General features: G+C 43.9%; 2 protein-coding genes across 3 annotated transcripts; one reads left to right on the top strand and one right to left on the bottom strand.

The window, feature by feature from the left end:
- Nucleotides 1-16: 16 nt before the first annotated feature.
- Nucleotides 17-4899, bottom strand: Cxcl16 (C-X-C motif chemokine ligand 16). Its single transcript, XM_005337372.5, has 5 exons — nucleotides 4760-4899; nucleotides 4278-4413; nucleotides 3919-4001; nucleotides 639-1058; nucleotides 17-188 (listed from the first exon to the last, which is right to left on the bottom strand). Exons 1-5 carry the CDS (start codon nucleotides 4824-4826, stop codon nucleotides 148-150), a joined length of 747 nt encoding a protein of 248 aa, XP_005337429.2. The 5' UTR covers nucleotides 4827-4899; the 3' UTR covers nucleotides 17-147.
- A 690-nt stretch (nucleotides 4900-5589) lies between these two features.
- On the top strand, nucleotides 5590-11399 carry Zmynd15 (zinc finger MYND-type containing 15). Of its 2 annotated transcripts, XM_078042740.1 has the most exons (13): nucleotides 5590-6655; nucleotides 7312-7546; nucleotides 7636-7791; nucleotides 8066-8226; nucleotides 8747-8899; nucleotides 9195-9275; nucleotides 9422-9538; nucleotides 9627-9715; nucleotides 9802-9900; nucleotides 10033-10186; nucleotides 10278-10336; nucleotides 10598-10758; nucleotides 11103-11399. In XM_078042740.1, exons 1-13 carry the CDS (start codon nucleotides 6070-6072, stop codon nucleotides 11272-11274), a joined length of 2223 nt encoding a protein of 740 aa, XP_077898866.1. In that variant the 5' UTR covers nucleotides 5590-6069; the 3' UTR covers nucleotides 11275-11399. The 2 variants fall into 2 exon arrangements, with proteins under 2 accessions (XP_077898866.1, XP_077898867.1); XM_078042741.1 differs by lacking the exon at nucleotides 10598-10758.
- The last annotated feature ends 16584 nt before the right edge of the window (nucleotides 11400-27983 follow it).

Raw genomic sequence — 27983 nt, 5'->3', positions numbered from 1 at the left:
ACTTTAGGCTCACAAGTTGTAGGTGGACACATACTTTCATTTTATTTATTTTTATGTGCTCAGGATCAAACCCAGAGCCTCACACAGTCTAGGGAGGTACTCTACCACTGAGCTACAACCCCAGACCACACAAGCTTCATTCTTGGCTTAGGCATTGAAGACTGTTGCCACAGGTGTATAATGCAAACCTGAAAAGGATAAAGAAATAGAGATGAGCTCTGAGATCAAAGGGAGTTGGAGAAGTGGATAATAATTTGAACTGGGGAGTCAGACTCTAAGACATCTAGGGCCTGGTATATAGTAAGTACTCAATAGAGGATTTGTGAATTTATTGAATGGTCCTCACCCTTTTCCACAAGTTCATTTCCCACTAGCCTAGTCCAGCTGCCATCTCCTTGATGTTGCTCCAAGCACTGCCTGACTTTAAAGTCCAAGTACTGGTCCCTGGGCCCATGGTGACTTCCCTCCCTCTCTACTCCATATTCTCTGGCTGAATCTTCCTTGTTCTGTAGCACAGGAAATGTTAACATTTGTGTGCCAGGGTCAGGTTTCCAGCTACCTGAGAACTACCAGGGGCAAGAGTCCTGCCAGGAAGGAATCCTGGGTCCCTGGGGGAGGGGTTCACAAGCCCAGTTTACCTGGAGAGCACTGCAGAGACTGTTCCCTCCTCCTTTTGCACAACACATAAAGGAGGACTCCAATGAGAATGAAGACAATGGCCAGGAGGGACAGCACTGCCACCATGACTGATTTGTTAATTGCAGTGCCTTCCATTTCTTCCTTTTGCCTCTGTTTCTCTCCATCCTTAAACCCAATTCCCAGGTTATAACCCACAGTGAAAGTGGTGGTTTCCTTTAGGTGAGTGAGCTCTTTGTCCAAAGGCAGCACTCCTGATGGAAGCTTGAATTGCTGGGTAGACTGCTGAGTAGGTGGCAGGTGCATCTGGGCAGGAGTGCTCGTATCTGGAGGTGCCAACTCTGTGGGCTCAGGAATTGGAGTGCTGGGAAAAAGTAAGTGCCCCTGGTTGACCCGACTCTTCCCACGTTCATAGCCACACTCTGAAGAGGAAAGAAGTGAGAAGCAGGGATATCAGGGAATAGGTGAAAAGCAGACAGAGGTACAGGAAAGAAAAAGTGGTAAATTTCCTCATTCATCCCCCAAATCATGGCTGACACCCTATAAAAACCAAAAAAAAAAAAAAAGATTAAAGCTGGGTGTGATGGCATACACCTGCCATCCCAGCAACACAAGAGGCTGAGGAAGGATGATTACAAATTTGAGACCAGCATCAGCAATTTAGCAACCCTCAGTAACTTAGGGAGACCATGTCTCAACATAAAAAATTAAAAGAACTGGGGATGTATCTCAATGAGAGAGCACTCCTGAGTTTAACCCCAATGTATCCCCCAAAGAAATTAGATATTAACAAGAGAAAAGCATAACAAATGTATTTAATCAGTTTTACAGAGCATGGGAGCCTTCAGAAAGAAGACCCAGATTCAGGAAAAAATATTTTTGTCCTTAGATTGAATGAAGAATGGACAGTTATGTAGAAGTATGTACAAAAAGGGTATGATCTAGTGTGATAAATGGGGTTGGAGGAGACCAGCAAAGCTTGCCTATTCCAATTCTTCTTGGCCTCCCAGTATAGGGCAGGACCCCTATGGAAGGAGAATATTATGACTTATTTTCAGATGAGGTAGGTCATAGAATTCCTTTAGGGAACACAGAAAGATGGTGGAAGGTCAAAGTGAGCTTGCTTTGGCAGTTTCTCAATTGCTAAGGGGCCATGGTTTGGGGTATGGTGTCCCAAGCCTCAACAAAGGGAAGGATAGTAGGTCAAGGACAACATCAAGGGCACAACTGAAGGCCAAGAGAGGGAGGGAGACAGCAACAGCTGGGAAAGGCAGGGGACAAGGAAGTTAGCAAACCCCAAGATAGAACTACTGAGACAAGTGAATATTCTGAACTGGAGTATCAGGAGGCTTGGATTGTACCCTGAGCTGTGCCACAAAATAGCTGTTTGACCTTGCCCCTCATCTCTAAACTCTCTGGGACTAACTTCTTTCATCTGTCAAATGAGTATAATTGTAGTACCAAGGGCCAAGGTAGCTGGGAGGATTAAAGAAATAACAGGTCTATGTAGCCTGAAGGATTATACTTCACAATTTTAGGTAGGACATCAAAGAACATTTTGTATTTTAATAGTTGTGTATTTATTTCAAGAGCAAAATACAATCAGCACATCAAATATGTGACTTCAGTCAGGTGCAGTGGTGCACACCTATAATCCCAGCAATTCAGGAGGCTTAGGCAGGAGGATCATGATTTCAAAGCCAGCCTCAGCAATTTAGGAGGCATTTAGCAACTCATTGAGACCCTGTCTCTAAATAAAATATTTTAAAAAGGGCTGGGGATGTGGCTCAGTGGATGAGGAACCCCTAGGTTCAATCTGTGGTACCAAATATATATATATATATGAAATAAAAATATATAGTGACTTCACAGATTTTTTAGGACAAATTGTTAAATAACTTTTTTTTTTGCAAAACCAACTTGTGTACACTTATGATTTATTCACTTCATTATATGCAAAATATACCCCCAAAAAAGAGCAGTGAAATTTTGAACTCTATTTAATAATATACATGCTTAAACATTTTGCGATGAAATGTAACCATACCTACAACTTAGGTTGAAATGCATCACAAAGTCAGCCGCTGTGAGACACACCTATACATACTCCCAGTTACTCGGGAGATTGAGGCAGGATCACAAGTTCAAGTCAAACTCAGCAATTTAGCAAGACCCTCAGCAACTTAGGGAGACCCTGTCCCAAAATAAAAAAAATAAAAAGGACTGGGGATGTAGCTCTGTGGTAGTGCCCTGGGTTCAATCCCCAGTTCCAGAAAAAGAGAGAGTGAGAGAGAAAAAATCCATCAAAAAATAAGATGGATCTAAAGAAAAATGAGGAAGTGCCCCTGGGTTCAAGAAAGAAATAGAGAGAGAAAGGCAGGCAGGCATCAAAAAATATGATGGATCTAAAGAAAAATGAAATTGCAGGAAAATGGATGGAAGATGTGAGAACATTAAGTTAAGCAAAACAAACTAAAAAGGTCAAGGGCCAGGTTTTCTGTCACACGTGGAAGAGGAAAAAGGGAATGAAAGGGGGGGGTGTCTCATGAAAATCAAAGGAAAATCAGTACAACAGAAAAAAGGGACCAGGGGGATGGAGAAGGGAAGGGCAAGGGGAAACACTGGGCAGTGAAACTGGCCAAATTATATTATTATATTGTGTACATGTATGAATATGTAACAACAAATCCCCCACCATTATGTACAACTATAATGCACCAATAAAAATGTAGAACAATTTTTTTAAAAAAATAAGATGGGTTAATGATAGAGAAGGATATGCAATAAGCTAATACAGTAAAATGATGTAATCTCAATATTGTGAATATCATATATTGTAAATATTTGCTTTATATGTGAGATATAGGTATATATAAATAAAAATATTGCAGTCTAGGTGATGGACATATCATTGTTCATTGTACAATTCTTTAAACTTTTATATATGTCTAAATTTTCATAATTAAATATTAGAAAATGAAAATAATGCCTTCAAGTGATTTCAAGGAAAATACAACAGTGATTATGAAAACGTTTTATATGATAGTGATTTCAAGAAAAAAATTAAGTACAAAATATCACATGAGGTAGAATTGGCAAAAAAAAAAAATCATGAAGGAGCTGATAAATGATGTTTGGTAGGAATGGACTTAAGCGAAAGTACTTTGGCCAGAATCAGAAGCTTCAAGGATGTAGTGTCTCGGCTTAAGGGCGGAGGCGAAGGAATTTATAAGATGGAAAGCTGCGGTGCCCAAAGTTGAGGAGGAAAGGCAAAGCTCTCACCTCCTCTATCAAAGCAGCTCATTAATTCACGAACCGATGGGTTTTTGATGCTCCCACATACGCTCTTTCTAATTAGCTCAAACCTGCAAGAAACAGAACCTGGTCTCAGCAGCAGCACCTTCCCCACCTTTCCTCATTCCAAAGACTTAACGTCACCCAAAGAAAGTTGTTTCTGCGGAGACTGGAAATCCCCAGTGAAGTGAAACAGAAAAAAGATGGTGCAGAGAGTTAGAAGGAACAGAACTCGGAGATGGGGCAGGATTCACTCCGAGGGGGTTTGCGTTTGACCAGAGAGGATTCCTGGAGACAACTGGCAGGGACGGACAGTTAGGCGCTGCCAGCTGGGTGAGGAAGATTACCTGATGTAGGGTGGACAGTCACGATAGGCTCTCAGGTATTTTCGGTAATGATCCATGATTTGCCAGGATAGTGGGTTATTAGAAATTCTTTCATCACAGGGACAGCTTCCAGTGACGCTGCCTTCGTTGCCATCTCCTGAATGGGATAGAGGCGATCCTACCTGTTCTCAGGCCAAGAATCTCCCACCGCTGGTACTTAATCTACTTGGTCTCCAACTCATTGTCCCATGCAGCCTCTCCCCCTGGGCCTCAACCCACACATCACACACCGCACCCCTCCAAAACGTCCATAATCCCACCAGGAACCCGTTGTCTCCAGCCTCCATACCCAAACCCAAGCAACTTCCCCTTGTCCCAATTGCCTTGGAAGCCCTGCAGCGCCCCAGTTCTGCACTCAACACCGCGGCCCTAGTGTCCCCTTCCCTAGCGCATTCTCTTCCCGGGACTCCAGGCTCCGGACTACGAACCCGCTCCAGACTAACCTGGCAGAATCAGCAGCACTAGCAGAAATAGGAACTCGGGGAGCAGGGGTCCCGAGCTCGGTCTCATCTCCGGGATCGAGGGGAGTTTAGCTCATAGGGCCGCCTCTCCCTGACTCGGGATCGGAGAGTGTGACGTCCAGCTAATTTCTCGACGGCTTTCACTTCCTTCCTCCGCCCACCTCAGGTTCTGGAGAAGATTGCGGGGGCCGTAGGTGCCAAGTCTCGGCTGGGGAGAGGGCGCGAGGCGGAGGCGGCCTTCCGCCCAGCGCTCGCGCCGTCCCGAACCGACCTTTGGTCAGTATTTCCGAGCCCGTGCCGCGTCTGCCACCCGCGACAGGGAAATCCCCAAAGCGGAGCTCCTTAGCCCCGTGCCTAACCCAGAGTGGACTGAGGGGGCGGTCAGGAATGTCCGACGAAACCGAAAGAAAACTCAGACTTCGGGGTGAGACGAGTCTGGGTAGGCGGGCAGTTACTATACGGGATGATCGAGTTCGGTTCGGGGATGCCAGCCCCTCTGGCCGCCACAGGCCAGTCCGCGGACCTGTGAAATGGATGAACGGCTAGACTCCCACCTGCTCCAGCATGCTTTCACTTCCCTGGCTCCTCCGCTCCGTCGCGGCGGGATCCACTCTGCGGTGCGCAGAGGTGAAGCGGTCATAGGACTCGGGCTCAGCAGCGCACGCACTGGCTAGGGCAGCCACCCGCCAAGACACCCAGTTCGGGGGGGCGTGGCCACCCGAGGGACTGGCCGTGGGCTCGGGCAGCCCTGACGTCACGACCGCCCCGCACCCGAGGTATTTACCTTCGAAAAGTAGTGGCGGCTGCAGGTACCGGAGGAGTAGGGCGACCGGGTAGGGCTAGGTCTACTGGGGCTCACGCCAAAGTCCAAGGGATGCCTCAGCTCCTATTCCCTCTTCCCATACCCCATAGATCAGTGGGTCTTCCTTCCTCACAAGCCCTTCCCTTTAGGATTAACCCTACCTCATCTCTATCTCTAATTAAAACCTTACTTTAGAGAATTTGAGTACTCAAATTTTGAGCTCAGAATACCATCTCATCCCTGAGTACTCATCTTCAACGCTAATAGCTCACTTTCCAATCCAGGCCCTCCTCCACCATTCTCACCCCAATCTCCCATCCTCATTCCCAGAAACCCTACTCTCAGCTCCTAATATTCATCCATAGATCCACCCTAAGTGACCTTCAAAACCCCATTCTCGCCCATTTAGTGACCCTGCCCCAAACTTTCTCAACACTACCCTATTACTTCCTATGCTCAGTCTGGGCCCAGGCCCTGTGCCCCTGAAGACATGGAGTTTGTGTCTGGATACCGCGATGAGTTCCTTGATTTCGCTGCTCTCCTCTTTGGCTGGTTCCGCAAGTTTGTGGCAGAACGGGGGGCTGTAGGGGCCAGCCTTGAGGGCCGCTGGCGACAGCTGGAGGCTCAAATCAGAAGGCTGCCCCAGGACCCCGCCCTTTGGGTGCTCCATGTCTTGCCCAACCGTAGTGTGGGCATCAGCCTGGGGCAAGGGGCAGAGCCAGGCCCTGGACCAGGCCTGGGGGCTGCCCGGCTCCTGGGAGATGAGCCTCCACTCCACCTTCAAGACCTGAGCCCCTATGTCAGCTTTGTCAGCCTAGAGGATGGGGAGGAAGGGGAAGAGGAGGGGGAAGAAGATGAAGAACGAGAGAATGGAGAGGAGGAGGTTGCAGGCACAGAGAAGGTGGAACCACAGGAGGATGGGGAACCGGCCACTACCAGTAGGGAATCCCCTCAGGAAGCCAAGCCTCCAGGGGAGCCAGAGGAGGCTGAACAGGAGGCATGTGGTGAGGATGGCTGCCGAAATTACAAGGTGGAGGATGAAATGGGACCTGAGAAGAGAAAGGAACGCAGGAGTGGTAAGAACCCAGGGCCAGCCTGCCCTATGTCCTGCCCAGCCATCCTCCCCTTATGAGGCCATCCCCTCTCACTCAGACTCAGCTAGGGGTCACAAACTGGTGGCCTTTGGATCATCTGGCCTGAAAAAAAGTGTTTTCATCAACCACAGTGTTTTCTTTATTTTTCAAATCAACATTTAAACATTGAAAGTGATGAAAATCTAAAAGTATGATCTGGGCATCAGGGTGCATGCCCATAATTCCAGCAACTTGGGAGGCTGAGGCAGGAAGACTGCAAGTTTGAGGGTGTCAGCATCTTAATGAGGTCCTGACTCAAAATAAAAAATAAAAAGGGCTGAATATGTATCTCAGTAGTAAAGCACCCTATGTTTGATCCCCAGTACCAAAAAAGAAGAAAACCCCAAATCCCCAGAAGTCTAGATTTATACTTCCTTAAGAAAAATCTAAAATTCTGACAGTGTGCCTACATTTCTGCATGTGGCAAATTCTGGTACTGTGTAGTAACAGTTGCCTTAAATGAGGCAGGGCCTCTCTACCTAGGCTCCTTTACTCACTGAACTTACTTGCCTAACCCCCACAGCATTTGAGTTTGATACTCCTGTCCCTGTACATCTTTGTTCCCTATTGTCTCTCCCAAATTTTCTCTCTTTCCCCAGAGACTGGCCCCCTGCACCTTTCCTGCCTCTTACTGGTAACGGATGAGCATGGCACCATCTTGGGCATTGATCTGCTAGTGGATGGAGTCCAAGGGAATGCAGGCCGGGGTTCAGGAACTGAGAACCTAGCTCCTCGGGCCTATGCTCTTCTCTGTCACAGCATGGCCTGCCCCATGGGCTCTGGGGACCCCCGAAAGCCGCGACAGCTTACAGTGGGAGATGCTCAGCTGCATAGGTACAGAAATCTGGTATTAGAGGATGAGGAGGTCTAGGGCCTGGACACTGGAGGCCCCTTACCCCATCCTGATGCCATTTCCACTTCAGAGAACTGGAGACCCTGGTCCCAAGGCTGGGTGTGAAGTTAGCAAAGACTCCAATGCGGACATGGGGTCCTAGGCCAGGCTTCACCTTTGCCTCCCTTCGGGCTCGAACCTGCCATGTTTGTCACAGGCATAGCTTTGAAGTGAAGCTGTCACCCTGGTGAGTAGCCCACAAAGATGGAGTCTGAAAAAAAGACTCTTAACAGGAAGAAAAAAAAAAAAAGCAAGTCAGGTCAGTTGGAGACAGCTGACAGATGGGGAGGGTCAGGGAAATACAAAGACAGAGATGGAAAAAAAACAAACAGGAATTACAGGTAAGTTAGAGGGTATAAGACAAAAAGGCCAAATGACACATGGGCAGCTGCGGGGCAGACGGCCAGCAGACAGGATATAGAGAGATTAACACTAGGTGCCTACCACCCCATGTCCCCCAGTCCCCAGTGCAGTGCTGTATTGTACTGTGGAGAGACTTGTCTCCGGGCTGATTGGCGGCGATGTCCAGATGATGTGAGCCACCGATTTTGGTGCCCAAGACTTGCAGCTTTCATGGAGCGAGCAGGGGAACTGGCAACTCTGCCTTTCACCTACACTGCAGGTACCATAAGGAGTTCAGAGTGGGCTGGGTGAACACTGGGACCAGGTCTTTGAGATAGGGCCTGAGTACCTGGAAACAAGGTTCTGGAACAGAAAACTAAGTGCCTTTGGCTGAAATCTAGATCCCTGGAATAAAGTTTGGGTACTGGGTATTTGGGGCTAGAGAAAGGATCTCTGAAATGGAAAACCAGGTGCCTGGGTCCCAGTGAGAGCTCAGGGGACTTTCGGGTAGGTTTCCAATGCTTGCTTCTCAGCTCCACCACCAACTGTCAGTGCAACCTTAAACATATCATGTTACTTCTTGGAAGCTGTAAAAGAGGAATCCTAACAAATGTAAAATCCCACAGAATTATTACAAGGATGGTGTAGGCTCTGTGCCTGGTATACTGTAGACTCTCAGAAATGATAGTTCCCTCCTGACTAGAAACAGACTCAGACCCAGATTCCTTGGGGGAAGTTGAGCAGAACTCAAGTCTTGGGGCCTCAACACCAGGCCCTCAATACTTCCTCTCCTTCTCCAGAGGTGACCAGCGAAACCTTTAACAAGGAAGCCTTCCTGGCCTCCCGGGGACTCACTCGCGGCTACTGGACTCACCTCAGCATGCTGATTCCAGGACCTGGCACCCCCAGGCACCCCCGGGGCAGCACACCATCCCTTGGCCTTCTTCTCAGTGGTGTGTGGGGACTGTCCTCAGCCTAGAGGGAAGGATTGGGAAGAAAAAGTTGACCAGGTTCCAGATAATTCCTTCATATACACACCAAACCCCTACCAACACCAAAAGTGCCATTTCAACCCTCTCTGAAGCCTTCAAAGGGGTCACCCTGCCTATCCCATCCAGTAGCCTTGACCCTTAAAAGGCCCTCATCCCTCCTAGTACAGTTCTAGGCCCTCTCTCAGAGGACGCGGCTCTTCTGGAAGCAATAGAAGGTGGGTCAGGTGAAGGTTCCCTCTTCTTTTCATCCTCTCAGGAGATCCCTACCAGCTTCTCCAGGGGGATGGTCCTGCCCTGATGCCTCCAGTGCCCTCAGATCCACCCAAGGCCCTCTTTGGTGAGCAGGAAGGGCCCTGAAGAAGCCAGAGGTGGGGACAGGGAAGGCTAAAGGCCTGGGTGTCTGAGAAAAAGGGAGCTATCAGACCAGAAAGGTTGGGGTTTCAAGCTTGGAGCTGGGTCCTCCAGTAATCCACTCTCCCCCAGGCTCGTGGCAGGATTACTACACATGGCGGGGCCTCAGCCTCGACTCCCCCATGGCTGTGCTTCTCACCTACCCGCTGACCGTGTACTACGTCATCACCCACCTAGTGCCCCAGTCCTGTAAGGAGAACAGGGTAGGATGGGGGGATGTAGGGGCAGGAGGGGTCAGTGAGAAAGACCATTTCCTTAAAAACTGGCTTCTCCTTAGTCCCTGAGCTCAATATACAGAACAAGCAGTCGCTGAAGATCCATGTGGTAGAGGCAGGGAAAGAGTTTGACCTTGTAATGGTGTTTTGGGTAAGTCTTTCCTGGCCTGGAGACTGGCATTGGCTGTGGGGTGGACACAGGATGGGAGCTAGACCTGTCTTATCTTTGTTCTTCAGGAGCTTTTGGTCTTACTTCCCCATGTGGCCCTGGAGCTGCAGTTTGTGGGTGATGCCTTGCCACCCGAGAATGACCAGCAACATTTTACCCTGCAAAGGGTGAGGGCTTGAAGGAGGCCCTGATCCTTCTATTGGCCTCCTGATGTTTGTCTTCCTCTCCCCATTCTTCTGTCTTAACTGGTGCATCCACCTGAATTCTGGTGGCTTTTCCCCCAATCCTTGGCTCCACAGGATGGCCCTGAGGTGTCTCTCCGTCCTAATTCTGGAGTATCAGCACGGCTCAACTCTGGGACTAAAGAGAAAGGGGGTCGCAGGGACCTGCAGATCAAGGTGTCAGCCAGACCCTATCATCTGCTTCAGGGGCCCAAGCCTGACCTTGTTATTGGTAAGATCCTGGGACTAAGGGAGAGAAGTAAGGGGAAGGGAAGAGAGAAGGAGACCACAGAAGCCAGCATCTCTCTGCTCTTCCTGGGCAGGATTTAATTCCGGCTTTGGTCTCAAGGACACGTGGCTGAGCTCTCTGCCCAGATTACAGGTGGGGTATCTCACTTTCTTCCCAAACCCCTCCTTTCTTTTCTGAAAGCCTCTGTACTCTCCTCTCCCACATCAACTGCTCCCCAAACGTGGAGAGCACCCACGGGTCCTGGACCCTCTGAGCTCTGTGACTGCCTCCTGCCTCTGTTGCATCCTGGTGTGTCATAGGGTCTCAGTTTTCAACTGTCATCCTGGGGGCTTGGGATGTATCTGGAGGGAGGAGCCTCTTAGGGAGTCTCTAAGGCTCTGCCCCCCACCTCAGTCTCTCCGAGTGCCTGCTTTCTTCACTGAGAGCAGCGAGTATGGCTGTGTGATGGACGACCAGACCATGGCAGTGGCCACGGGAGGGGGCACCAGTCCTCCACAGCCCAACCCCTTCCGCTCCCCCTTTCGTCTCAGAGCAGCCGATAACTGCATGCCTTGGTAAGGGCCCACTTTCCCTCTGGACCCATAACCTCTCTTACTCTCTGCATCTAAAAGGTCTCCGTTCTCCTGGGACCTTACTCGCCTCAGCCCTATAGCCCCCCTTTTCTGTCCCCACTAGTCACCACCACCCCATCCCCGCTGTTCCAGATAATATCCAATACACCCCTTTGGATCCAGTTCACGAACTCTCCCCCAACTCCTTTTCCTACGATGCAAAAGGCCCTATTCGCCCTTTAGCGAGCTGAGCCCTATTTAGCCCCGCTCCTCGAATGCGGGGCCCATAAGTCCCGCCCCTAAGAGCCCAGGCCCCGCCCCTGACCGCGCCCACGCGCCTCCCGCAGGTACTGCAACGCCTTCATCTTCCACCTGATCTACAAGCCACCCCAAGGCGGCGGGGCTCGCTCGGCGCCCGGCCCCGCGCCCCCAGCCCCAACTCCCGTAGCTCCTCCTGCCCCCGCCCGTAGGCGTCGAGGAGAAAAGAAGGCTGGACGCGGAGTCCGCCGGCGGAGATGAGTGCAAAGATGGTAGCAGTCAACTCCCCCCGCTTCCCAAACACACATCCTAGAAGAAAACAAAAATACAAAGGGGAGGATTGGTTGGTCGAACCTGAAAAGGTAAATAAAATTACTTGTTTGAAATCACTGAGTCACAGACCCTTTGATTACATGTTTTTAATTGGGCCATTAAACTAGGAAAGGAGAGAAGGATTTGGGAATGACTGATTTTATCCAAAACCTTTTCACTTGTCTGATCTCACACTCAGCTTTGGGAATGCTGATCTTCCTTGACAATCCCAAACCTCTCCCAGTTTTTATGTAGGTAAATCGTTTTCCAGCCGGGATAACCCTCAGAGATCTGCCTCAAAGCAAGGAAAGACCAAGAAGCAGAAATTGGGTTCTCTTTGGTGGATAGGGAAGCAGACAACATGTTAGGAACACACAGACCCTTTGGTTTGGATTCAGTGAAAGACCCTAGCCACCCAGCTCCACCTTCTCTCATCCCTCATTTCCTGTACATCTAATAATATCAATTTTTGCTGGGTTGATCTCCTAAAATCACTCAAATCCATCTACTTACGACCAGTTCCACTGCAAGCTTCATTATATCTCATTTCCACATTACTGCCAAAGTATCCTTTTAAAACACATTTGAGGGTTGGGGCTGTAGCTCAGTGGCAGAGCGCTTGCCTAGCATGTGTGAGACACTGGGTTTGATCTTCAGCACCACATAAAAATAAACAAAGGCATTCTGTCTGTTTACAACTACAAAAAAAGATTAAAAATTGAGGGGCTGTGGTTGTGGCTTAGTGGTAAAGCTTTTGCCTAGCACATGTAAAGCGCTGGGTTCAGTCCTCAGCATCATATAAACATAAATAAATGAAATTAAAGTATTGTGTCCATCTACAACTAAATATATATAAAGAAAAACTCATTTGAGGCTGGTGCATGCTTATAATCCCCTCTGCCTGGGAGGCAGAAGCAGGTGAATCGCAAGTTCAAAGCCAGCAATTTAGTTCAACCTCAGCAATTTAGTGAGGCCCTAAGCAATTTAGCCGCACTCTGTCTCAAAATAAAAAGGGCTCAATGGTTAAGTGTCCCTGGGTTCAAGCCCTGGTACCAAAAAAAAAAAAAAAAGGAAACACACACACACACACATATTTGAGGGCCCGGAGGTGTAAAAAAATGATAATGATAGAGCACTTGCCAAGCATGTGTGAGGCCCTGGGTTCAATTCCCAGCACCACAAAAATAAAACACATTTGAATTTAGTCCTCTCCTAAGTCCCTTTAGTGACTTCCCTCTTTCTTAAAATCAAGATGGAGGCCCAGCATGGTAGTGCTTGCCTGTAATCCCAGACAGGGAGGCTGAGGCACGAGGATCACAAGTTCAAAAACAGCCTCAGCAATTTACCAAGGCCCTAAGCAACTCAGTGAAACCCTGTCTCTAAATAAAATACAAAAAAAGGCTGGGGATGTGGCTCAGTGGTTGAGTGCTCCTGAGTTTAATACTCTGTAGCTAAGGAGTTCCTTGACTATAGGCAGTAATGATTTTCAAGCTACTGAATATAGAAAACAAAAGATAACAAACCTGGCAGACACCACCTTAACCAAGCGACTAAGATTTTTTTACAGAGTTACAAAAATTGTGCTGTGAATGGATAATTATGAATGTAATGCACTCTACTGTTGTCATGTATGTAAGAAATAAATATAAAAAAAGAAAGAAAAAATTTTTAATAAGTCCTGTTGACACTATGTGCCTCCTGACATGATGTGATGTGAAAGCCACCACACCTCTGCAGTATTCTTCCTCAAATCCACAATTTTAGGCTCATCATGGCACAATCCAACAAATCCAAATTGTAAACAGTCTACAAAATACTTGACACCGTTCTTCAAAAATGTTAAAGCCATGAAAGGCAAGGAAGGCCAAAACACTGTTACCTAGATTAGAAGAGACTAAGAAGATGTGACATTTGATTGGATCCTGAAGCAGAAGAAAAGGACCTTGGTGGAAAAATCATAGAAATCTGAATAAAGTCTGTAGTTCAGCTAATAGTGTTGTCTCAATTCTGATTTCTTAGTCTCGATTAACATGCCATAGTTGTGTAAGATGTAACATTAGAGGAAGGTGGTGAAGGGCTTATGGAAACATTCTCTTTTCGATCCATCTATTTACCTAAAATCATTTCAAAATAGAAAGTTAAAAAGTGAAGTTCTTTAATATTGCATATAAGATGCTCTCTTCCTATGAAGTATTCTCTAAGTTTCCTTATATACACAAAGCCCAGAGTCTGATAATAATAAACATCTTTATAACCATTACCTAGCTTTAAGAATTATCAACATTTTCCCCATTTTATTATTCCTACCTCCAGCTTTTTTTTCTAGAATATTTTAAAGCATATACCAGACACTAGTCGTCTCATTTATTTGCATCTATAACTAATAATGGCTTTTTAAAAAATGTAACCACCATGTACAGTAATTCCCTAGTATCTTATAATTCCCAGTTCATATTAAAATTTCTTCAGTTATCTCAAAGGTGCCTTTCATAGTTGGTTTGTTCCAATAAGGAAATAAATGAGAGTCACACGTGACTTCTGGTAGTTATGTTTCTTAGGTCTTCTTCCTTTTGTTTTTAAGGTTGTTGTTGTTTGTTTTGGTTGCTGTTGTTTTGGTTTTTGTTTGTTTTATTTTGTTTTTTAGTACTGGGGATTGAAACGAGAAGCACTTTACTTCTGAGTCACATCCATATCCCCAGTCCTTTTTTATTTATTTATTTATTTATTTATTTATTTATTTATTATTTTGACATGGGTCTCCCTAAGTTGCTGAGAGGCTTGTTAAATTGCTGAGTCTGATCTTGAATTTAGAATCCTCTTGCTTCAGCCCCTCTAGTCCCTGGGATTATAGAACATGCACCACGGAGCCAGCAGAACCTCTTATTCTGTAACAGATCCCCCTCCTTTTTCTTTCTTTCCCATTTTCATGCCACTGGGAACCCAGATCATTTGTCCCATAAATTGTTCTTCATTCTGGAGCTGATTACTTTCTCCTCCAGGTGTTTTTTAATTTGTTCATTAATCTTCTTTAGTTTCCACAAAATGGTAGTTAGATCTAGATGACAAGCTTCTTTTGATGTGGTCCTTGCCAACCTGATCTCATGCTACTTCTTGCTCCTCTCTGCCCTCCAGCCAAACACCTCTAAATAAAGATGCCACACTCTCTCATTGTGGAACTTCCCATTGTCTTGTCCAACTAATTACTAGACAGTCTTCTTTCCTTAGGAAAGGAGGCATTGCCTAACCCACACTTGAGATTAGACAAACCCCCTACCTCAAACTCTCACAGCACCGTGAATTTCCCCCCTGGTATTTCATCGTTCTCACTCTTATAATTCCTTGACTACCTTTTCAATTGTAAACAAAGAAAGCATGAGTACTACATTTATCCCTCAGGGTCTGGCTTGGCATGTGGTAGGAGATCCTTAATTGCTTGTCTAATTACTTTCCCCCCATAATCACTGGGATTATGATTTAGGATGCATGCACCATTTCTATCCTTCCTCCTTATCTTTCTTCTTCAGCTTCAGCCCCTACAGACAGAAAGGGGAAGCCTAGCTCCCTAGTGGATTGAAGGGAAACAACTTTTCACCACTCCCTTGGCCAGAAAACAATCTTTTCCTAGCCAGACAGGCGTGGTGGTATACACCTGTAATTCCAAGTACCCAGGAGACTGAGGCAGGAAGATTGCAAATTCAAGCCCAGCCTCAGCAATTTAGTGAGACTCTGTATTCATGAAAAAAATAAATAAAACTTTTTCTAAATTTTTACCATATACTGCACAAAAGTATAAAAAGATGGCTATCTCTGAGTGGTAGGATTGCTAAAGATTTGCGTATTCATTTTGTGTGGATATGTTTGTTTTTTTAATCTATTAACACAAAGTCCTTTTGTAATAAAAATGTTTATGTACAAATTACTCCTTTAATAATTCATTTACCAACTTTATTCCCCTCACACACACACACACCCACACTCCCCTACTGGGGATGGAACTCAGGAATTGAGCTACATCACTAGCCATTAAGACAAGAGTCTCACTAAATTGTCCAAACTGACCTCAAACTTGTGATTCTTCTGCCTCAGCCTCCTAAATCACTGGGATTATGATTTAGAATGCATGCACCATTGCACCCCAAATTTACCAAATATTGATTGAGTGTACAGAAAGCTTTGTGTTGAACCTTAGATATTTAATGGGGAAAAAAGACAGATAATGATCCCTGTTTCCAAGAAGATTATAATCTGTGTTAGTAAATCGTGGCCTCTAGCCAAAATCAGCCAACCTTCTGTTTTTGTATGACTTTTTTTTTTTTTTTTTTGGTACTGGAGATTAAACCCAGGGGCACTTAACCATTGTTCCACATCCTCAACCCTTTTCTGATTTTAGAGACAAGGTCTCACTGAGTTGCTTAGGGCCTCCCTAAGGCCTCCCTGAGTGCTGGCTTTGAATGCAAAATTTTCCTGCCTCAGACTCCCAAGGTGCTGGGATTATTGGCGGTGTGCCACCTCATCCAGCTATGTTTTTGTATGACTTTGAGAAGAGATCAAAAGAATAATATTTCATGATGTGAAAATTATATGAAATTCAAGTTGTAGTGTTAACAAAGGTATATTAAAACAACTGCAACGGTGCCTTTACATTTTGTCTGTAGCCACTTTCAGGATACAAATGGTGCTAATTGGAACAGAAATCCTATGGCTCAAAAAGTCTAAAATATCTACTAACAGGCCCTTCACAGGCAAGAGATGATGGTGCTTTGATGTTGGAGAAAAGAAGAGAGACCCTAAAGCTAATGAGGAGATAGAAACAACAGGTCATGATCAATGGATAGACATTAGAGAGAAGGAAAGGGCAGGGAGAAGGGGGAAGTAATAAAGGATGGCTCACTGGTTCCTAGCTAGGGGAACTGGATAGAAGAATGTGCCATCTGTTCACAGTAGGGACACAAGAGGTACAGAGTTGGAGTAATTGGAAGGATTTTAGAGAGAAACATAATGAATTTGGGTGGAACTTTTAAAGTCTGAAATGCTTGTAGGACATCTTGGTAAGATTCTGGAAGTCTGATTTGTTTTGTTCTGAGGTACTGGGGATTGAACCCAGGGGTGTTCTACCACTGAGCTACATACCCACCCCCCCACACACCTTTTTTTGTGCCAGGAATTGAACTGAGGGATGCTTAACCACTCAGCCATATTCTTATCCCTTTTTATTTTTTATTTGGAGACAGGGTCTCATATGTTGCTTAGGGCCTTGCTGAGTTATTGAGTCTGATTTTGAACTTGCCATCCTTCTGCCTCAGCCTCCTGAGTTGCTGGGATTACAGTCATGAGCCACCGCAACCAGCTCAGATATTTTAAAATATACAGTTGTTGTCAGTTACAGTTACTGTACTATGTATGCTACAGAACATTAGAAATTATTCCTCTTATCCAGTGTACTCCTGTGCCCATTAACCATCCCTAAAGAACATTTAAATGACACTTGATTCTAACACCCAAAGATAATCACTGTTGTCATCTTGGTGAATTTACAGACTCTTAATCAGAATGCAGAAATTTCTACAAAATTTTAATAATGATATACATAATGCTAAATTGCTATTTTTTTTTGTCCTGGGGATTATTGAACCCAGGCATGCTTTACCTCTCAACAAAAAACCCAGCCCTTTTAACTTTTTATTTTGAGGGACAGTGTTTTGCTAAATTGTGGCCTCACTAAATTGTAGAGGCTGGTCTCAAACTTAACATCCTCCTGTCTTAGCCTCCTGAGTCACTGGAATTAAAAGAGTATGCCACCACAACTGGCTGCCAACTTGCTTTTATGACATAACAATACGTTATGAACATTTTTTTTAATGTCATTAGGCAGTCTATTCTCTTGGATAGTTGTATACTCGCTACCAGCCCTACTTTTGGAGATTCAGACAGTTCCTAATTTGTCTCAATATTAAGTGAAAAAGGAAGTAGAAAGTGGCCCAGTTTGCAACTTAACTGGGACCATATATGGTGTGGCCTGCCTGATGGGTGAGGAGTTGATTTGCCTGAGATGCTTTACATGGAGTTTCTGGTCAAGGATGAAAGAAGGAAGTTTATAGGTTAAAAGTGTGGGACGGAGATGGGGTCAGCCTCTTGGGTTCAGTTAGATCTGAGCCCTACAAGGGAAGAACCATGGGCAGAGGCCGGAGGAGGTATTTTAAAAAACTCCTGTAAAGCCAGGAAGGCCCTTCTCCTTCTTGGAGAACACAGTGTGGTTTCGACAGGCACTGACAAGTCTAAGGAATCCAAAAGAGTGGCTCAGGCACACAGACAACTGACAAGTTTGGAAACTTTGGCCTTCTCACTGGAAGCACTGGTGAGACAAGAAACAGCAAGCTATATAGATGGTTATCATGAATAGCCCCAGATGGTACCCACATGCTGGGGTGGGGGAGCACTTTGTTTAGTTTCTAAATGTTTGGAGGTTTTTCCTGATATTATGTTGATTTGTAGTTTGAGTCCATTTTGATCAGAGAACATTCTCTGTATGATTTCCATTTTTTAAAACTGGTTAATGTTGAGTTTATGGCCCACGATAGATGGTCTATCTTTGTACATGTTCCATGAGTACGTGAAAAGAATGTGTATTCTTCTCTTATTGGGTGGGGTGATCTTTCAGTACTGATTGCATCCTGTTGTTTGAGGGCGTTGTTGAATTCCTCTGTTTCCTTGTCAGTTTTGGTCTCATTGCTCAATCAGTGGCTGACAGGTATGCCACGGATTATGAATTTAAGCAAAACTTGTTTGATCCCAGGTTCCCATAGTTACTAGCTGGGCAGGTATGGAGAGATCAGAAGTAGACTTCCTAGAGAAACTCTTCTGAGATCTGAACTCTGCTGGCCTAGCCTGGAAAATACAAATAGCAAATATTCTAGTCTGTGCCACACTATGTTCTAAGCATTCTCTCCTCCCCCAGGGATGCTTGACCACTGAGCCACATGCCAGCCCTTTTTATTTTAAAACAAGGACTCTTTAAATTGCGGAGGCTGGCCTCAAACTTGGGATCCTAAGCCTCTTTAGTTACTGGGATTACAGGCATGTGCCACTACACCTGGCTGTGCTAAGCACTTTCATACATCAATTTAATCTTCACAGAAAAGCTACATAAGATGGTATTGTCTTCATTTTAGAGATGAGGAAATTGAGGCACAAGGAGGTTTGGTAACTTGAAATCAAGTCAAATAGGGTAGCCTGGGAACAAACTTAGGCAATATGGCTCCAGATATGACCTTTAACCTCTTTGTCATACCACTTCATGGAGAATGACACAATTTGCTACAGTTTGGATCTTGAATATCTCCCCAAATCCAGGGTATTGAAGGCTTGGTCTCCAGGTGGTGCTATTGCAAGGTGGTGGAATCCTGAGAAAGCGGGGGCTAGTAAGAGGTCTAGAGATCAATGAGAACATACCCAGGAAGGGGTTTGTGGGACCCCAGTCCCCTTCTCATTTTCTTTTGTTTTCTGGCCACGAGGTGAGCAGTTTTGCTCCCTACATGCTCCTGCCATAATGTGTCACCTTGTCCTCAGCCTGAAAAACAATGGATCTGCCTGAGCTTGGTCTGAAACATCCAAACTCTGAACCAATATAAAACTTTTCTTTTTCTAAGTTAATTATCTTGGTGTTTTGTGATAGCGACAGAAAGCTGATTATCACAATGACCTTGGGCAAATTACCAGCTCCTCTGTGTTTACCTCTTCACCATAAAATAGGGCTAGCAACAGTACCTACTCCATAGAGTTAATAAATGAATTAACATTTATTAATTTCAAAATTAATAAATGTAAATGCTTAGAAGAGCCCTCAAGATAGTAGGTATTCAATCAATAAGTGTCATATGATGTTGTTTTTATACATTTTTTTTTTTAGTTGTAGATGGACACACAATACCTTTATTTGTATGTGGTGCTGAGAATCGAACCCATGTGCTTCACACATACTAGGCAAGTGCTCTACCACTAAGCTACAACCCCAGCCCTCATATGATATTTTGTTGTATTTGTTTTTATTGCAAACTAAGAGACCAATTCTAAGACAGAGCCTACAACTAGAACTAATTTCCCACATTTGGCAAAGAACACACCTTTCTTTACATCCCTATTAACTATAGGTACAGAAGTCCACACTTGCCAGGGCATCTACCATCACCTAGATTGATCTCCAAACAACTCTTCGTCCTCTCTTCAGTACAATTTCCTACCTTCTCCCCACCCTTAAATCCTTTCATTGGACCCTACCTGGAACTTAAGCTAAATCAACAAAATTCCCCAAGTCATCATCCCCGTTTTCCCTTTGCCGTCTTGCTCTCATAGACACTTGACGCTCCCTCAGAGACGCTACTCCCTTCAACACTCCAAAGTAGTAGTAGCTCTTTTGTTTTTCTGTCATGCTCCACATACTTGGAGGTGAGGCAGGTATCTTTCTTGCTTCCTCTTCTTCTTGCCTCTAAAACCTTTCTACTCCTTCCAAAACCAAAGCATCTTTGAAGCACATGGAAACAAGACTATACCGTTCATGATCCTCCCCTGTTGTGGTCATCTGCCCACATCTATCAACTTCTCCAAAGATAATTAGCTTACCATAACTTTTCCACCATTAATCATGTCCTCGTTGATGGGGTTTCAAATCCACCTAGGTAATCTGATACTTTAAATTTGCGGTTCCTTTCCCTTTGCATTCTATTACCAACTTTTCCTCCCTGCCACCTCAGCCACACCTCCCATGGTCAAACCCCTGACCCTGTCATTATCAGTAACTGCAGCATTTCCAGTCTCCCCATTACAAGTATTCTACCAGTATCCATCTTTCTAGCCCCTTCTCTGGTACCCTCACACCAGCAATCCCTCAGTCCTTCAAAGTCCATTAATCATGGCATGTTTTCACTATCTATCACTTTCTTCACGTCTTTGCATCTCACTTCACCAAGTTTAGATCCAGCTGTCCATTGCTACAATCATTCCTTTTCATACACTCTTTGTTTTGAAAAAAAATTGCTGCTGGATATTGAACCCATGGTCTCATGCATGCTAACCAAGAATTACCATTGAGCTACATTCCCAGCCCTTTTTACTTTATTTTGAGATAAGATCTCACTAAGTTGCTGAGATTGACCTCAAACATGTGATCCTCCTGCCTCAGCCTCCCAAGGCACTGTGGTTACAGGCATGTACTGCTGCACCAGGCTCTGCATACATTTTTCTTCTTTCTTTCTTTATTTTTTCCTGTTTTGGTTCTGGGACTGAACCCAGGGGTGTTCAACCACTGAGCTACATCCCCAGTCCTTTTTTGTGTGTGTTTTACTTAGAGACAGGGACTCACTGAATTACTTAGGGGCTCGCTAAGCTGTTGAGGCTGGCTTTAAACTCACAATCTTTCTGCCATAGCCTCTGAGCTGCTGGGATTACAGGTGAGTGCCACCGCACCTGATTCTACATACATTCTTAATTCCCATGTCACTTGCTTGCAAAATTGCAAGTTTGGTTAAACCAAATTCCACCAATGATGAGACTTTTTCTAAACTACATGACTGGAGAGAAATAACTGTGGTGACTGATTTCACTTCGAGTTTATAATCACAAATCATAGGTAGGCTGTCATCACTGCCCAACAATTGTACTTGGTTTCCCTTCTCAGTTCTCTCTTCTACCCTCTGAAATAATGACTGAATACCCTATCTCTCCACAAATGACCACACGTCCCCATCCTCAGCGGGTGAACTTAATTTTTAATGCACACAGAAAAGAGAAGCAACCAGAACTTCCTCCTATTTCCACCAGTGCTTTCTATTGTGTCTTTTGCCTGCATGTTCCTGTTTTTTCTCTGTAGATTTTCTTTTTCAGTCTCTGTTGAATGCAATCTTCAAATGTTAGATAATGCTTTCTTCTTCATTCACATCTTTTTGTTTTGTTTTGTTTTGGTACCGGGGATTGAACCCAGTGGCACTTAACCACTGAGTCACATCCCGAGTCCATTAATTTTTTTTTTTTTAAATTTTGAGACAGGGTCTCACTAAGTTGCTTAGGGCCTTGCTAAGTCCATTTACATCTTGACCACTTCAATGAAAAACCCCTTGTTAACAATCTTGCCAAATCCAGTGGTCAGTACTTAGGACCACTTGACAGAATTATGTCCTTCCTTGAAATCTTCCAAGACCTCACATGCCCTTGGTTTTCCTCCCACCTGGCCAGTGGGTCCTCTTGCTGGCTTCTGCCAGTGTGTCTGTCCCCTAAGCTCTTCTCTCTGAGTGTGTTCATTCCCCTACCCATGCCCTGCCTGTCTGCCTGTCTACCTCCTGCTTTCTTGTGTTTAAAGTGGTCACTTATCCTATCACTGGATCCAAATCTTAGGGAGATATAGATAAATAGATATAGATATAGATATAGATAGATATACTTTTTTTTTTTAAAAGGAGCTGGGGATGGGACTGGGACTGTAGCTGAGTGGCAGAGCACTTGCTCAGCACATGTGAGGCACTGAGTTTGATCCTTAGTACCACATAAAAATAAAACAAAATTAAGCATTATGTCCATCTATAACCCATCCCACACACACATACACACACACACACACACACACATACAGAAACTGGGGATAACTCAGTGGTAGACTACTTGCCTAGAATAGCTGAAGCCCTGGGTTCAATTCCCAGTAGCTAAATTAATTAATTAATCCCTTCCTTCTAACTTTGTGGTTGGAGAATGCAGCTAGTACAAGTTTGGGTTTGGGGACTTTTGTACTTCCATCAGAGCCTAATGTTTGACCAATATTTATAAATGTTTTATTGGCATTGAAAAAGATATGTTCTCCATTTATGAGATAAAAAAGTCAATAAATATTGCTTGAGTGAAAACTCTGAGAGGATGCAAACTTTATGTTCACTGCTAATGTATTTACTGCTGATGTATTACTGATATCAAGCAAAGGGCCTGACGTCCATCATAGGTATTCAATAAATATTTGTTGAATGTGTGGTTAACTAATCAACTTTATTATCATTTGGATTCTCTAAACCTTTGTACCATAGTATATTTTTCTTACTTTGCATGCCAAAGACTGGTGACGTAGGTTAGTTTCCTGCTACCATTATATTTCTAACAGTTTCCCAGTCTATTTTTATTTTGGCTTTAAATAGTTTGATACAATATGATTTAGTTTATGAAGGTTTATGATCATTATATAATCACTCAGATAATAAATATATCCCATATCAGTATAAAATGTCTACTTAACAAAACACTATCTATAAGATATGGTTTAGGGCTGGGGATGTAGCTCAGTGGTAAAGCATTTGCCTAGCATACGTGAGGCACTGGGTTCTATCTTCGGCACCACATATAAATAAATAAATGTATAAAATAAAGGTATTGGGTCCATCTACAACTAAAACTAAATGTAAATTTTAAAAAGATATGGTTTAATATTATCATGCATTTATTATTTTGAATAAGCAATATATAATAATAAAATTCAAAAGGTACAAAAGTGAAAAGTAATCTTCCCTCTTCTCTCTTCTCTGATCACCTAATTCCCCTTCCCATGAGACAACATTGCAATAGAATTTTGCTGATTAGCTCAATTTAAAAACATTTAATTTTTTTTAGTAATTTAGGATTTTCTTTTGTTAAAGCATGACCAATATTGGATGTTATATTTGCATTTAAACATTGTAATATAAATATAAAACACAAAACATCCAAAATTAACACTGATACCCCACACTTGGATTTAGATACTGAGCATTTTATACTTTACAGAAAGAAAATTTCAAAGTATTGTCAGTGCTTTTAGTATATACTATTATTCCTACCAAAATCTTAATGAAATTTAAAGCATTGATATTAAAAGTAGTTATTTCTTTTCTTGAATATTCTAAAACATGCCAGTTTTGGATTAACCTTCAAATTTTAAGGATGTAAAAGATATTCAAATAGAATACTCAAGAATATGTTTTAACATGATTATTCTGTTTACAATTATGACAAAAATACCTTCAATTTTCAAACAAAAAAATCCCTAAGCAAACAAAAGTTATTTTGGGTCAAGTTATTTCTTAGTACAAATAATATATCATATGTCAATCAATTTAAAATTTTTACTTTTTCGTATAGGAACTTAAAGTATTTGGCCCATATCCTTGGTATAATTTATCATCTTATTTTATGCTTTCTGCTTTTTATTTTTCCTTGATGTTTTTATCTTCTACTTTATTGACCCTAATCCAATATGGCTGTCATCCTTATTAAAAGAAGACATCTGGACACAAATATATACAGAGGGAAGACCATGTGAAGGGACAAATAAATCAGCCACCTACAAATCAAGGCGGGGAGCCTCAAAGGAAGCCAACCCTGCTGACTCCTTGATCCCAGACTTCCAGCCTCCAGAACTGTGAGAAAATAAATTTCTGTTACGTCACTCAGGCCATGGTACTTTGTAACAGCAGCCCTCTCAAATTAACACTTTCCAAAATAACTTTCCAAAGACAAGGGGGACCTATGTGGTCTTCTCACAGGGCATACCCCCAATGACCCGCTAGGGAGGAATCTAAAGTGGGGGAGGGGACAGAGCATAATGTGTTCCCATCTGTGCTGCCATCTGCTAGCAGCTCTTCCTTGTTGCTCAGTGGTTCCTAATGAAGATGTTGCAATGCCTGTAAGTAAATATTGCCTTCCCTGAAATGAATATATACTATGTCTAAGGATTTAAGCAGAATTGACTGCATCATTTCCACGATTTCTCTTGCCAGTAAGGAGAAGACACTGCATGGAGTTCTACTTTAGTGACCATGTTCCTGGAACTGCACCCAAGATGGGGATCCGCTAAGATGAAGATCCACTTGCAGATGAGTCATAGCTAGCAGATCCCTAATGCTCCACCTCTGTCCACTGATCCTAATCCCTGCTGAGTTGAGGACTTTTCTCAAAATGCCATCCTTCCTTTAGAATCTATTCCCGACACCCTCTTTGGTCTTGCAAATATTACAGTCAAATATGTGGTGTTGTGTTTTTTTTCCTGGTATCTCAGAGTCTGCTCACTAGAAATAATAGTGAAGGGAGAGAGTGGATGGTGAACTCTGATTCCCTGGTCTCTGAAAGTCTCAGTTGTGAGAGGGAAGAAGAAAGAAACACTGAGGGGCTGTATGTGAGGTTTCCACTGAAAATCTGAATTTGAACGCTTTACCATTTTGAACATTGTAATGTAAATTATCTCTCTTCTAAAGACTCCATCTGATCCTCAAGTGGACGTTAGGTCTCAGGAACTGGTGACCCAGGTCTTGCCATGCTCAGAGAACATTCAGTTCCCATCCCCAGCCAAATCACATTACAAAACATTCTAGATGGGAATCCTTAGATCCCCTGAATAGTATCACTTTGATTCTTGAGTCTACCTTCATTTCCTTCGCTTTCATGATTTTAACTCCCCCAACTTCAGGAAACAAAAACACTATCCATTTGGTTATTCAAGTCCCAAGTTTAGAGACATCTTTGACATCCTTTTCTCTTCCCACCTCCAGCTTCAACCCATCAGTGATCCATGCTCTCCCTATGCATCTCCCTGGCCCACAGCTACATCCTTCTCACCTACACAGCTGTAATAGTTTTTTTTTTTTTTTAGTTGTAGATGGACATAATACTTTTATGTGGTGCTGCAGATCAAACCCAGTGCCTCACACATGCTAGGCAAGCACTCCATCACTGAGCTACAACCCCAGACCAATGTAATAGCCTCCTATCACACCTGGTCTTCCTTTTCACAATCTGTTCTCCAGATACCACCAAAATAGTCTTAAAAAAAAAAAAAGGACCAAGTGTAGTGGCATATGCTTATAATCCCAGCAGCTGGGGAGGCTAAGGCAGGAGGATCACAAATTAAAAGCCAGACTCAGCAACTTAGTGAGGCCCTAAGCAACTTAGCAAGACCCTATCTCTAAATAAAATATAAAAAAAAAGGGCTGGGGATGCAGTTCAGTGATTGAGTGCCCCTGGGCTCAATCTCTGGTACCAAAAATAAATAAATAAGGCCTAGAGTGTAACTCAGTGGTAGAGTGGATGCCTAGCTTACACAGGCCCTGGGTACAACCCCCAGCTTCAATAAATAAATAAGTGAGTGAATAAATAAAATCATTTCACAGCTCTAGTTATTTATTCATTTTAGGCAGCAACAACTTTTTTCCTTTATTTCTTCCCCTTATGAAAGGAAATTCAAGTTCTGCAGCTATCCTTTTCTGCCCTCAAGTCTCTAACCAAACAAATGACCACAGACACCAAATCTAAGGCTGGATAACAGCACAGACCTCAGACACTTGCCTCCAGGTCTGAGGTCCAAATGGATATTTGTATCAGTAAGTCAGCATTAAAAAGAAAAGCACCACTCAAAACCGGGGGTGGGGGGCAGCTAGACCTGAAGCTTTCATCAGGTAGACCAGAGGCAGGCTTCTGAGTAATGAGTCTCAAGACAAGAGGCCACCTAAGCTTGGCTGGATGGAGCCCCACAATAATGATGGCCACCTCTGTTTGTATAGAGGGCTGTTGAGAGTAAGCCAGCTGAGTTGTCTGAACAAAAGTGGAACACACAAGTCTTTCAAAGGAAGCCATCAAAGCATATCAGGGTTACAGCTCCACCTTTATGTGCCCAAGCGGTTGCTGAGTCAGTGGTTGGTGGAGACTTCCAAGGACAGGAGACAATAGGGTACTTGTAGGCCATGTAAGCCTCTCAGGAGACTTCCAGGAGGGAAAGCTCATTCTGGGGGTCAGTTGACCATGACTTTACCCAGGGCCTCCAATACCTCTCACTTAGAGTCCTCAAAGTCCCCCATCAATTTGGCTAACAATTTGCTCCTCCACCACCCACAGTTGGCAGTTGGTTTGTGTGATGAGTCAGGTATCATGGCTGATGACAATCGCAGCACCCTTGTACTCATTGATGGCCTCCCTCAGAGCACCAAAAGACTCTATGTCCAAGTTATTGGTTGGCTTGTCCAAGATGAAGACATCTGGCTCCCGACAGGCCAGCTCTGCGAACACAACTTAGGCTTTCTGCCCACCAAAGACTTTGCAGATGTGGATGGTGTGTGTATGATTCTCAAGGCCAAAGCAGCCCAAGCATTTACCACATTCTGGTAGGGCAGGTTGACACTATTTAAAACTATTTAAAACCCTCCAAAGACTTCTAGCCTTCTCACAAGGCTGTATATTGGAATCAGCCCCTGCCTGTCTCTCTGATTTCTTTTTTTTTTTTTAAAGTGAGAGAGAGGAGAGAGAGAGAGAGAGAATTTTTAATATTTATTTTTTAGTTCTCGGCGGACACAACATCTTTGTTGGTATGTGGTGCTAAGGATCGAACCAGGGCCGCACGCATGCCAGGCGAGCACGCTACCGCTTGAGCCACATCCCCAGCCCTGTCTCTCTGATTTCATCTTGGATCCTTCTTCCTTCTTTTGATTAGAATCACAAGATTCTAATGTTTTCAAAGTTCAGTCACTTTTGGTTCCGCATGGCGAGTTCTTTCCTGCTAAGTTCCCTTCCCTGAGTGGAGGTGACAGCATTGTGGTGAAGGGTATCAACCCTGGAGCCAAGCTGCCTGGCTCAGACTCCAGACCTTCCCAATTTCTTTATCGACAAAATGAGAACAATGATAATAACTCCAATTTCTCTCATAGGTTTCTTATGAGATTATGGGAGTTAATACATGTAAGATAATTAGGACAGACTCTGCCTGGCTTACTGGTCAACCATTATCATGTTAGTTATTATTATATCCTGCAAGTCCATTGAAAATGTTTATAAAGCCCAGGAAAGCAGCACAAATAGAGGCCCACATATCAGAAGTAGATATACATCAAACTATTTTCACACTGCTTATGTGGAATCGTCCTCACAATCCAGAGGCTGAAGGAGCCACACTCTTTTCTGTACCAGTAGAAGTCCAGGGTAACCCAGAAATGCAGGGGCAAAGTGGGCAGAAGCTGGCTCTAGGGACCCACCAACCTCTATACATACCTGCAGACTAAGCTTCAGGTCTACTTCAATGCATGTATTTCTTTCCCACAATTTTATGGATTCATTTGGTTTCTGAACTTTCAAAACCTTTGTCCCAGGGCCAAAAACAGGACTGGAGGGGGAGTCTTTGTGTTTTAGTATTTTTGATATGCAGAGCCTTCTACATCCTTACTACCCACAGTGTGGTCCTTGGAACAGCAGCATCAGCATCATCTGGGAACGCGTTAGCAATGCAGGCTGTCTGGTTCCACAAAAATATACTGAATCAGCATCATCTGCATTTCAACAAAATCCCCCAGAGATGTGTATCAAGTCAAAGTTTGAACTAAACAATTAGGTAGGGGCCCTTCTCGCTCAAGTCCAAGTGTAGTTCTGATTTTCTGATCACTAAGTAGAGTAGCCATACCCCAGTCACCCTTTATCTTAACACCCTATTTACTTCCTTCATATAATTTAGCATAGTCTCTCATTTCTAGTTTATTGTCTGTCTCCCCAAACTATAGTATGTCAAGACAAGTGCTGTATCTGAACTTGGCCTGTACAGAGAATGTGCTTGACACTGAATTTTACTGTATCTAAGATGCCTTCAATTATAACACACCATTATTCTATGTACTCCTGGA

This window comes from Ictidomys tridecemlineatus, chromosome 3 (assembly GCF_052094955.1).
Source record: "Ictidomys tridecemlineatus isolate mIctTri1 chromosome 3, mIctTri1.hap1, whole genome shotgun sequence".
NCBI lineage: Eukaryota > Metazoa > Chordata > Mammalia > Rodentia > Sciuridae > Ictidomys > Ictidomys tridecemlineatus.
Note: the sequence above shows the minus strand (reverse complement) of the source record. Positions and strands in the feature narration are given on the sequence as shown.

Coding starts and splice junctions, on each gene's coding strand:
- Cxcl16 (XM_005337372.5), bottom strand. CDS start 4,826: ATGAGACCGAGCTCGGGACCCCTGCTCCCCGAGTTCCTATTTCTGCTA. Junction 4,414..4,759: donor AGTGCTGCTGATTCTGCCAG/GTTAGTCTGGAG, acceptor TATCCCATTCAG/GAGATGGCAACGAAGGCAGC. Junction 189..638: donor GTCTCTGCAGTGCTCTCCAG/GTAAACTGGGCT, acceptor TATCCTTTTCAG/GTTTGCATTATACACCTGTG.
- Zmynd15 (XM_078042740.1), top strand. CDS start 6,070: ATGGAGTTTGTGTCTGGATACCGCGATGAGTTCCTTGATTTCGCTGCT. Junction 7,547..7,635: donor GGAGATGCTCAGCTGCATAG/GTACAGAAATCT, acceptor TTTCCACTTCAG/AGAACTGGAGACCCTGGTCC. Junction 9,276..9,421: donor TCCACCCAAGGCCCTCTTTG/GTGAGCAGGAAG, acceptor ACTCTCCCCCAG/GCTCGTGGCAGGATTACTAC.